We start from the raw sequence: 12,402 nt of genomic DNA, 5'->3' as shown, positions 1-12,402 counted from the left end.
TGATTTTAACAAAACAGCCCTAGTGTATGTGAGGGCAGAACCTGGCCCAGGAAAATGATCTGTTCCGTGTTTCTCAAAGCCGGTCTGCTGCTTGTTCAGGGAAAGCCCATGGCGGGCCGGGATGGTTTGTTTACCTGCAGCGTCCACAGGTTCAGCTGATTGCGGCTTCCATTGGCCGCAGTTTACCACTCCAGGCCAATGGGGGCTGTGGGAAGGGTGGCCAGCACATTCTTTGGCCCGCGCTGCTTCCCACAGCCCCCATTGGCCTGGAGCGGCGAACCACAGCCACTGGGAGCCGTGATTGGCCGAACCTGCGGACACGGCAGGTAAACAAACCGGCCCAGCCCACTAGGGGCTTTCCCCGAACAAGCGGCGGACCGGCTTTGAGAACCACTGTGTTACATGATCATTGGGATACTATCAGGGACAGCATGAGAGAGCGTGTCCTCATCACTAGGTGTTTATAGCATGAAAAATAGTTAGAGGCAAGCAGTATTCCTTGAATCCTTTGTAATATATTTCTCAGTGAAGCAGGATTTTCATGCTAACTATAATTTTGTCCTCCAAGTTGTCCTGAACCTATTTTTCATTGCATTTGTAGGATATATCTCTTCAATTTATCCATGCAGGCTTAACAATGTTATCAACCCCTTATTTACACAATAACAGTTTGTTAAAGTGAAGAGTCAGCCCCAGGGAGGCAGATGGCCAGGTGAGTTAAAGGTAAAATGCAAAGCAGGTTTGTTTAAAAGAATTTGAATGGAGAGGAGAATGGAACGCAGCCTTGACATGTCAGGCCTCTTGAAATGTTTAACTTTTTACTTTGTTGCACAGCTGGTGCCCATACATCCACAAAGTATTCACTTTATAAAATAGTTTTTCTTTTCATCCCTTACTGAATTCATTTATTTACAAAAACAGCTGTGGAGGTGGTGGAAGACTTCTATTATGGGACCTGGCATGTTTAAGGAAAAATCACCAGTTGATTATGCTAGCTGAGCTTGAAAAACTGCCATGAAAATACATATTTCTTTTTATTTGCAATTTACACTGTCCAGTGAATTTATCAGGAAAACTAACTCACAGCTCTGAGGTCCAATTTTGCTGAAGCTAGATCTAGTGAAGATGGAAAAACACTGGCTCTTTAGAGTAAAAATTTGTGAACTTCCGTATACAACTCACAGTAATAAAGTGATAGCTTTTAAATGAATTTTTACATGGACCATCTAAACATCTCAGCCTACACCATCTGCACTAGAAATATAGCTGAACAGACTGGAAGGGAAACCTTTTTCAAACCCTGGCTAGAAGCAGCCTCTCTGTGCAGAGTGAAATACAACTGCTCGGCTGTATTCCATTACAGTAGCTTCAAGCTACCAATCTGTACATTCAAACATTTTAATGTACTTTCTTCACCTTGTTGTTTCTGGCAGAGACTTACTTTACTTGATATTGTTAATAAAATTTGTTTGAATGATAATTTTCTTGAGCCACCATGTCAAGCCTGGTAATGGACTGAAACAAGAGAAAGTAACTTCCACAAATAAGCACATGACCAGAACCACAAATTGTCTGGCTTTAGAATGTAATTACAACAGGAGGAAATAAGATCAAATGATACTCTATCAAGTAAGTCCAGGCTGACTTTTTCCCCCTATATAAATTAAATATGAAAAGGGACACCAACTTTTCTTAGCCCCACCCCCCATTTTTTAACTTCCTTTCAAAAATAATACTTTGCACTTCTATAGCACCTTTCATCTGAGGATCGCAAAGCTCTTCAGAGTCATTAATTCATTAAGCTTCACAACATCGCTGTGCAGTATTTAAGGAACGTATAGGGGTCATAACCCAGCCTATATCTATGGCTTGGATCTTTCAAGTATGTCAGATCTATTGTTTTAAGAGCTTTATATACTGCAAGTTTATATACTTTATATATCTTGAATTTCAGACTTTGGCTTACTGGATTGTGGAGTGTTGGCACAATGAAAACTGTTGCTAACCATAAGGGCTGACCTCAGCTTTAGCCAGAACACAGTTCTAATTTAGACTAACTGGTGTAGTGCCAGGAGATCAGGGTGCACATTTTCAGATGTAGGTTCCTAAAGTTAGGTAGCTACATACACATTTAGACACTTAAATAAAAGTGGTTTGATTTACAAGAAGGGATGAGCACATGCAATTCCCACAACCATTAGTTGTGGACTTGTGGGTGCTCAGCCCCTCTGAAAATCTCTATGAAGTACTCTGTGTCTCTCTGCTTTAAGAATGCCTGGCAAGAAATTTCCTAGCCCCTCTTCCCTGTCATCACGGTACAGATTGAAAGAGGCTGTGCTTGTATCCTCACACAGGGTTTGCTCCCTCGCAGACAGAGAGCCCCAAAAGAAATGCTCTATGTAGGCAGTAGCCACCCATCTGCACAGTGTCTGTGGCTGCTGCACCTCCTGCCCCAGACTGCTTGGAGTGTTGCAATGAAACCAAACAAGTCACTGGTCCATTGACATCATTTCCCCCAGCATGCACCCAATTTTCTCCCAGTCCCTGCCATGGGTGGAGCTACCACAAAGCAAAGTCCCATGGCATGAAGGGAGTTGCAGACCCCTTCCAGGAAGTCTATCCACTGCACCCTCCTCAGCACTACTTTTTCGGCCACATGGGCCAGGTGGGGTGAAGAACCAAGACTTGGCCTTAAAGACACAAACACAAAGAAATCTTCACACTGACTGGCAATTCACCTGTCAACCTGCTCACCTTGCACAAACAGAAAACATGACCCATCAGGAGCAGTGGGTAATATAATACACCTCTACCCCAATATAACGCTGTCCTCGGGAGACAAAAAATCTTACCGTGTTATAGGTAAAACCACGTTATATCAAACTTGCTTTGATCCACCGGAGCGTGCAGCTCCGCCCCCCTGGAGCACTGCTTTACTGCGTTATCTGAATTCGTGTTATATCGGGTAGCGTTATATCGGGGTAGAGGTGTACTGCTAAAAGCAATGTCATTTTTGTCATTTCCTTATGTATTACATTCTGCATTGTGGAACACAGGCTTCCTTGGCGTGCTGAAGCAAGAGCACGGTGAAAACTGCAGTTGCCAATTTTCATCCCACATAGGAGGATTATTAATTGTTAGCTGAAGGGGAAAAAAGCAACCATGGTGACAACTGTCGAGATAGGGTACTGACTGACTAGCCTCTCAGCGAGAGGAGGGTCATATGAAGATAAAGACCAAACTCAGAGAAGAATTAAAAATGAAGAAGGCAGTGAAGCACGTTATGATGGGGGAGGGGGCAATGTTTCACTGCTAGAACCAATTCAGTTTGATATTTCACTTACAGCACTGTAATCTTTTAACCACATCCTGCAACGCACTGAGCAATGACTTCACCGCTGCTTGATGCCTCTCAAGACTCCCCCGCCACACAAGTTTTTAAATATAATTATTCTAACCTACAGTACAAAATGCTCCCTGGGTTTGAAGCAAGTGCCATGTTTTATCTTGAGCTAGAATACGTAACTTCTTTTAATACTCTAAAAATATTCATTAAAATGAGTAGTAACAATGTCCCTTATTTTTTCCAGCTATGTTTATATGTGAAAAGCATCTTATCTTCCACCAATCTAGCCTATCTATCTGGCCTCATCGCTGTAGTATTTACAAATATTTTAAAATAGAAATAATTACCAAAGAATAATCTGTCTTCCTTCCCAGGTGGTGGGAAAAATAGCTTGATTAGGTTACAGGGATTTCTCTGTGCTTGTTTGTGTGTTAAGGATTGTGTTGTGTGTGAGAGAGAAGAAATTAATGTGTGGTTTTAGTGAGTGTGTTGTATGTCTGTGTGAGAGCTCAGAGACTGCGGGAAAGCAGAGCTGAAGGCATGAGTTAGTATTTAGCTCTGAAAGCGGTGGGGTCTGTAATCATTCTTATCTTCTGGGAACAAATTCTGCAGCCTAGCTCCAGCTGTTGTGCAAGTTTTGCATCCCATACTCACTAGCCTCCCCCTTCTTGCTGATAGTTTCAGGGTTCCAGTGGAATGTACCTCTTGGAGGTTCTGGTTGCAAAGGAAAAAGGGAACTCATAGGCCAATCCCATGGAGGTCTCTGAATATCAGAACACAGATTTTGAACTGGACTCTGTAATAAATGAAGATCCAGGCAGAGAATGGAGTGCTGGGATGATGATCCTCCAACTCTTGTGTGGTTAAGTACATCGGCTGCTGCATTTTGCATTAGCTGTATATTTTACAGAGTATGTAGCATTATCCTAGATAGCAGTTACAATGAAGGGAAGGATGGTGCAGTGGTTATGGTGTTGTGGTTTTGGTCCTGTTCTCAGCCTCTGAGACTATTCCAAGGTATGACCTTCTCTGTGAAATAAAAAGATAACTCCTCACAGCCAGTGGTTCTCTATTCTGGGGTTGAGTGGAGACAGTCTGGGCTTATGAAGCAATTTATTGTACAGAAAAGTTCTGGGACGTGACTTTGATGTCACAATGGCAGAAGAAATACAGGCCCCCTTTGCCTCCTTCACAATATTGACATAGACTTGACGGAAACCTGATTCCCCGGCTTTAACTCCATTTCCAGGGCTCCACATGACAACCCCATATGACATGTAAAACTGGTGGAGTCTCTCTTTCCTTCTTGCCTGAGGGGTTTTTCTGTTGAGTGATGTGAAGCACACTCTCTTCTGTGGGCTGTCTGCACTCACAACTCCTGCTGCTCCAGGGAGAAAGAGACTAGCACTGACAGCTAAAGCCAAGCCTCCCACATGGCAGCACAGAAAATTGCCATCAGCATATGGGGTCGGCCTCCACGCCTTCCTCTTTAATGTTGCTTTAAGGGGATTGTATTTTGTCTACATCTAAATATCACAGTACTTCAATCTTTACTGGAAATGGGCTAACAATCAGTTGATTAAAAACATAAACTTTTCAGAAGGGCTTCAGTCCAAAGTAGGACTGGAATGGGATATCGTCACTACACATTCAAATGTAAAAATGTAAATGTACTGGATGAAAACCTGGCTACGCTGAAGCCAATGGGAGTTCTGCCATTAGCTTCAATGGAGCCAGGATTTCACCCATTATGTTTGCTGGTATTTAGTGGCTATTGATAGTCTTATGAAATAATCAGGTTCAGTACAGGTCTATGGATCGTTAATGAAAGAAAAGGCTTTCATTCTTAACTAAATGCAATTCTTAAGCCATTTAGTCTTAGAGCACATGTAAATCACAGGGAAAATTACTGAACTGGATTCGTTTATTTTGAGACCACTATACAGATAAGAAGTTAACATTTGGTACCTGTCCATCTGTCCCAATGGTGCCTCCACAATCAGTGAGGAGCTCAGACATGTCATAATAGCTGACAAACTCCCATAAACAGGCCTCCAGGTTCAGATTTCGGTAGAAGCGTAAAGTACCGGTGCCCCTGATTGACGCACTGTGTTGGTAGGGAATGGTCTCTCCAATCACATCTGGATTTTTGGTAGCATCAGTCAAGAAGCCATAGTGAGTCTTCACTTCTGTGTAATCCAACAGGTTGGAGCATTTATGATTTCCCACCCTAGTTCCATCATGGCTGAGGGTTAGCTCAAAGTTGGACAGCTCTCTCGTGGAGATAACAGGTAACATGCCTAGAAAACATACGGGTAACTGGTGGCACCGTAACTACATTTTAACATTCAGTTCTGTCAAAATTTGCCAGTCACCAAACACATTATATTAGGTATATTAGACTGTGCTTTGAACATACAGGAGAACCTCACTAATCAATGCACTTTAAAATGTAAACAAAAATGATGTCCGTGCATCTGCGTAGCGGAATGTTGGAAAATAATGACATCTTTGTAATATGAGACATTGGGTAAAATCAGGTGCCGAAGTCACTTTTTAGAATGGGAGTTTGGGTCCTAAAACACCTAGGTGCTTTTCAAATTTTATGGGAGGTCTCATTATAAGATGTTGTTCCGGATAAATTATGTTATAATGCATTCATTGCACATTATTAAGATTCATCATAAAATAATTAAAACTGAGCTATAGCTGTTAAGATAAAAGCATAAAGTGCATTTTGTGATACAGTTTTCTTGCTTTTTAAATTGTCTGTTTACTTTTTGGCTAATTAACTGATTTCCTAATCATCCCAGCAAATCAGTTTCTACTGTATCCCTCACCATTCATTAAAATGCTTTAAAAACAGTCATTAAAGTCTCCTAAAACCTCTCTGAAATTGGTAAACATGATTATACCCAGCTTGCAAATGGATAAACTGAGCTCTAATTAGGGTAAGTAACTTGTCCAAGGTTGACAGCAAGACTGGGAAAAGAATTCTAGCTGTCTGCTCTAAACACTTTACACTCAAGCTAAATTTAAAAACTAGTTCACCAGTGGCTATTGCCAGAATGTTTAGATGCCCATTCTACTAGAGTGACACTTCCATGTAACATAAACAACTTCTCAGCTCATATCAACCTCTGTTTTCTGAAAGGCGTTCAATAAGCAGTGCATAGGCATCCAGGAGATTTCATTTCCCCCACCCCCTGCATAACACTTAATATTCGACAGGATAAATTCATCCCTAGTGTAACTTAATCAGCTTCAAAGGAGTTATATTAAGCATAGATTAGGCCCAATTTGTGTAAACTGCAAATAATTTAGAACCATTTAATTTTCACATCGAAGAACATGAGGAAAAGAGAACATCTTGTCAGAAACTGTGACGGAGGTGGTCAGGCCTAGTGGTTGGAGCCAGGGCAGTCGGGTTTAGTGCTCAGAGCTAGGTGGGTCACAGCTGGAATCAGCAGTCCACCGGGGGTTGGAGTGAGAGCAAAGTTGCAGCAGGTGTAGGAAAAGGGCTTGAGCAGGTTAAGGCTTGTGGAGTCTACTTCAGGGATGACTCATCACCTTACATTACCCTCCCACCCCCGCTCTGGGTGCTTAGACTCTGCTTGTCGGGGCGTGATTGATGGAATTCACAAAGGAGGTCAGGTGCATGTATGTTACTGGCTGGTTCCCATGAACGGTTCGCTGGGCCACACCCTTCCAAATCTAAGAGATACATCAATCATCCTCAGAGGAGCTTGGAGTCCAGGATCTGCCTCACCACGTGTTCTTCCTGCCCCTGAACCATGATGGGGAGTGGAGGTGGTTGTGTGCATCCAGGAAAGGAGTTGTCCACATATGTCTTTAACAAGGAAGCATGGAATACTGGATGTATCTTCATGTACACAGTAGCTGGAGCCTGAAGGCCATGGGGTTAATTTGTTGAATGATCTAGAATGGACCAAGGTAATGGTAGTCTAGTTTCCTTGAGGGTCGGGAGGTGCCCAAGTGTTGAGTTGAGAGACATCCTCTGTCTCTGACTGACATGGGAGGATGGTCCTGTCGATGAAGGTCCTCCTTGGCTGAGTTTAAGTATGATTTTAATTCCTCTTTAATGTGGTGGAGGTGTTGAACCAAATCAAAAGCCATGGAGACATGCAAGGCCCGCAGTACAGACTGATGAAATTGGGGGTGGAAGCCATAGTTGGCATAGAAGGGTCTTTGGCAGGTTTATCTGTGACTGGAGTTACTGTAAGCAAATTCGGCAAAAGGCAAGAACTGGAATCAGTCATCTTGCTGGTAGTTGATGAAGCAACAAAATTATTGTTCTAGAATTTGGTTTACCTTTTCTCTTTGTCCATCCATCTGGGGGTGGTAGGCTGAGGAAATGTGTAGGGTGACTTCCAGGAGTTGGAACAATTCTCTCCAAAAGTGGGAGAAAAATTGTGGCCTATGACCAGGAATAATGTCTGTTGGTGACCCATGGAGCTTGAAGAAGTAGTCAAAAATTAAGTGAGCTGTCATTTCTGCAGTGGGGAACTTTTGACAAGGCACAAAGTGCACCATTTGGGTAAGAAGGTCGACAATGACCAGCATAGCTATGCAGCCCTGAGAAGTGGGGACATCAGTGATGATGTCCATTGAGATAAGATGCTCATGGTTGGGTGGGGTTGGAAGCAGGATCAGGGCACCTAGCGGTTTGGTATTGGGGGGGAGGGTCTTCGTCCAGCTTCACAACTCACTGGAAGCACGACTTGACCGAGGAGAATAGTTTGGGCTACCAACGTTCAGCTTTGCTGTCTACCCATACGTGAAGTGGCCTGCCAGAATGGAATCATGGTATAGCTGGAGCATTGGGAGACAAGGTGGTCCTTCAGGGACATAAATGTGATCCTTGTACCAAAGTATCTTGTTTGTAACAGAGAAGTTTGGGTCAGAATTGGCTGACATCCATGTCACCACAAGCACATCACTGGGCATAAGGATTTTACAAGGGTCAAAAGATTGATGTTGGCCAGTATGTTTACAAAATAGCAAGGCTTCAATAAAGGGGAGATTTGTGAGGGTTATCACCCTTATCTAGGTACTCCCCCTGATGGGATAATCCATTGGCTCTCTTATTTCGGGTTCCGGGCTAGCAGACCAGGGTGAAGTTGAATCTAAAAAAGAAGAGGAAACTAATGTATCTGATGCTGGTTCAGGGTTGTGGCAGTTCGGAGATGTTCCAGATTTTTATGATTTGTGAAAACCTGGACTGGAAAGCCTGCACCTTCTATGGTGGTGACACTCCTGAAATGCAGCCTTGATGACCAGTATTTCCTTATCATAGATTTCTTAATTTTGTTCCTTGAGTATCAATTTCATAGAAGAGAAGGCACAAGGGTGGAGGTCATTTGGGGGCCCATGTTGCTGAGATCTCATTTCCCTGATCGTGTAATTGGAGGCATCTGTTTTGATGAAAAAAGGTTTAGATGGGTACACCATCTGAGAGAATCCATGGATGAATCATCTATAGAAAGTGGTGAACCTTAGGAAGTACTGGATTTGATGGATGATTTTGGGTGTTGCCCAGGTCAAAACTGCAGATATTTTTTGGGGATCCATACTTATTCTGTTGGGAGAGATTGTATAACCCAATAAATCCACAGAGGTGTGATCAAATTTACATTTGTCAGGCTTCACATACAGACTTGGTTTGAAGATGTTCAAGTACTAACCAGACACACTGGTTATGCAAGGTTTGGTTCTCTGAAAAAATAGGAACGTCATCTAGGTAGAGAATGATAAACTGGTCTAGAATATTCCAGAAGATATAATTAACCAAGTGCTGGAATGTGGCAGTGGCATTACAGAGACCAAAAGGCATGACAAGTTACTCAAAATGTCCATGCTGAGTACAAAAAGCTGTTTTCCATTCATTGCCCTCTTAGATGCGGACCAGGTTATAGGTGCAGTGTAGGTCAAGTTTAGTAAAAATTTTAGCTGAGCTGACCCTATGCAGTAGTTCACTGATCAATGGCAAAGGATATTTTATTTTTGATGGTGATACTGTTCAGTGCTTGATAGTCTATGCAGAGGTACAGGGTGCCTTCCTTTTTTTTGACAAACAAGATCGCAGCTCCGACAGGAGATGTAAAGGGACTGATAAAATTTTTGATAGATTTTCATCGAAGTACTACCTTTTGGTCCTGAGTTCATAGGGTAAATTCACCCAAAGGGGATTTTGGTCCCCGGATAGCGATCTAAGGGGCAGTAGCAGGGCCTATGTGGGTGCAGAGCTGCAGTATTTCTTTTTTTGAATACATCCTCAAAGTCCATGTATTTTGTGGGAATGGGTAAGTTATCCTTACTTGGAGCCTGCTGCGTGCAAAAAATAGAGGCTTTCCCCAGATTATGTCTAATGTCATTGAAACTAGGTTGGACTAGACACTGATGCTGACAATAATCAGACTCAAACTGAACGTTGTGTGCTCTCCAGGAAATGCCTGGACTGTGAAGGGAGAGTCAGGGGATACCAGGCATGATTGGGAAGTGGACTGAGTCAATCAGGTTAAACTGCATGGTTTCCTGCTGGTTTGAATTACAGTTCAGAGGGGTTCAGTCTGACAGACCACTGGGCCCAAGGAGAGCAAGCTGCCACCAATTGCCTCCACCAAGGTGGGGGCGAGTTTCTTTTGCACTGGTAGGTGATTTGTTTTAGCTACCCAGTGTCCATGAAATTGCCAGAGCCTCTGGAGTGCATCAGCATAAGCTGAATGCAGCTCGCTTCAGGTGTATAGAAGGCCCAAAGTCAGAGCGTCATCTGAAGGCGGGATTGGCCATTGTCCACGATGGTTAGGATACATATAGGTAGCAGAGGGGGTCTGGCCAGGGAACCCGATCCTGTTGTTTCATCTGACTGTGTCTCTTCTAATGTGGCTGAATTTGCTCATTTTCTCAGACTAGCCAGACAGAACAGGACTTGAGGGGACACCTGGTGGCAAAGTGGCCTCGTTCCTCACGGTACAGGCAGAGGCCATTCAGACGACGATATTCCTTATTTTGATCTGAAAGGCACCTTCATGTCATGTCTACCCGCATGGGTTTGGGTCTGACGACTGCCTGGGGGTGTGTGGCACAGGAATAGGTCTGGGCTAGGCAGTGGCCAAGCATGTACCTTTCTTCTTTTCTGGCATTACTTGAACAGTTGGTTGTCAATTTGGATACACAACTCAATGTTGGAGAGCAATGCCAAGTGGGGATCTACCTGGGCCAGTTCATCTTTAATCTCATCATTCAGGCCTAGACAGAAAAGGTAAATCTGCACTGCTTTGTTCCAGGCCATGTAAGTTACCAGGTGATAGAAGTGGGTGGTGTAGGCTGCAACAGAACGGGGATCTTGTTTGAGTGACAGCAGGGCAACTTCGGTGTAGTTGGTATGATCTGGGTCATCAAACATAAGTGAAAAGACACAAATGAATTAATCAAAGTCCTGCTCCAGGAGTGGCGATGCCTAATCCAGTGCTTCCTGTCAATAAGCTGCTGATGACATCTATCTTGGTTTGTTTTTTCATGTACATTGCTAGGTGTAACAACGATGGCAACCCCCCCCCAAAACTTTTGATGGCTCCCATCAAATCTCTCTGGAAGCAGGATCGTTGGACCTAGATCTTGGGCTGTCGTAGCTGACGGTGTTAGGGGGGCCTGGGACTGCTGGGACATGCAAGCGCAGGAAGGCATTTTCCAACTGTAGCTGGGCCACTTAGTTCTCGAGATCTCGAACTAGTTCTGTCATTTCAGTGGCAGAGGAGCCTAGAGATTTCATTTCGATTGTAGAGAGCACCTGCCAGCATAGGAGATCCATCTTGTTCATTGAGCCCAAGAGAGGTCAGTCTGCTCTGTCAGAAACCACGATGAGCATGGTCGGGCCTAGTGATCGGAGCTGTGGCAGTTAAGCCCACTGGTCAGACACAGGGAGTCAAGACCCAGAATAAGGAGTCCAGTGTGGGGTTGGAATAAGGCTGAAGCGAGAGCAAGGCTGGAGCAGCACTAGGAACAGGGCTAGAGCAAGAGCAAGCTAAGGTTTGTGGAGTCTGTTGCCATCATCAGGCAGGGAAAGGTTCCAAGTCCTGGAGTGCCATTGAGCAGAATGAGCTGCTGTTCCTCCTGTAAGGCTTATATACCTGCCCTGAGAGTCACAGACCAGTTTCTGGATTGTGGATTGCCTAGAGCCTAGCACAGGAGTGACTCTTCAGTCCATATAGTTTAATCAGGCTGTAATTCAGGGATGACTCATCTCCTTACACATATATCACTGTGACATATTGTACTATCGCAGGTTCAAATTACACATTCATGGCATTTCTCCACTGTTACAAACACTACGAGATTACACTGTGCTTTTGGCTACTAAGACACTTGCTAAAATAAAATGAAGATGATGTGCACTCTGACCTATAGATGAAATTTTTACATACCATCAATATGAGGCATTGTGATGGTCAGTTTGATGAGATTAGCATAGTCTGGATCTTCCGGGCCAGTGTAGCGCAGCTTGGCAGAGAATGGCTCTGCCCCAACCACACCTGGCACCCGAGGCTGGCAAAGACCTAATGGAAAAGGGAAAAGCAACTTCACTTTGTGTCCAGAAGAAACAACATTTTACTCTGCTTTGCACTAATCTTAAGTTTCTTTTTCACTGTACATACTTTAAAAACTAGACAATTTTTTTGGAATGACAAGCAGCCTGTTAGGAGAATCCAGCATTAACCATAACTTTGAACAGGAATTGTTACCACAGAGGATTTAAGTGGAAATCAGAACTATTTGCCCAAAGTGGATCAAATTTTCAAAATCAGGTGCCTAAATTGAGCATACACATACTCTAAGCATATATCTGTATGCATAACAGGCTTGCAAAGCAAGACACTGTATACGAAAACACACAGGTACCTATTGCGCAGAAATGACTGTCTGTTTGCACATGGGACCGTGCTAAATGTGGGGCTATTTGAGTGCTCATTTTTTGAAAGTTTGGTCCATGCATGCATGGGCAGGTTAAAAAAAAAGTTCAAAATCCTCTTCAGAAT

At 43.5% G+C, this 12,402-nt stretch overlaps 1 protein-coding gene across 1 annotated transcript in view; it reads right to left on the bottom strand.

Annotated features, from left to right (window-relative positions):
* FREM2 (FRAS1 related extracellular matrix 2) overlaps positions 1-12,402 on the bottom strand; it is a 213,178-nt gene that overhangs the window by 25,736 nt on the left and 175,040 nt on the right. The window contains exons 15-16 of the mRNA XM_037892762.2: positions 11,791-11,922; positions 5,315-5,646 (exon numbers count right to left, since the gene is read on the bottom strand). Of these exons, the coding sequence (XP_037748690.1) occupies positions 5,315-5,646; positions 11,791-11,922 (464 nt within the window). The remainder of the gene's footprint in view (positions 1-5,314; positions 5,647-11,790; positions 11,923-12,402) is intronic.

This window comes from Chelonia mydas, chromosome 1, assembly GCF_015237465.2.
Source record: "Chelonia mydas isolate rCheMyd1 chromosome 1, rCheMyd1.pri.v2, whole genome shotgun sequence".
NCBI lineage: Eukaryota > Metazoa > Chordata > Testudines > Cheloniidae > Chelonia > Chelonia mydas.
Note: the sequence above shows the minus strand (reverse complement) of the source record. Positions and strands in the feature narration are given on the sequence as shown.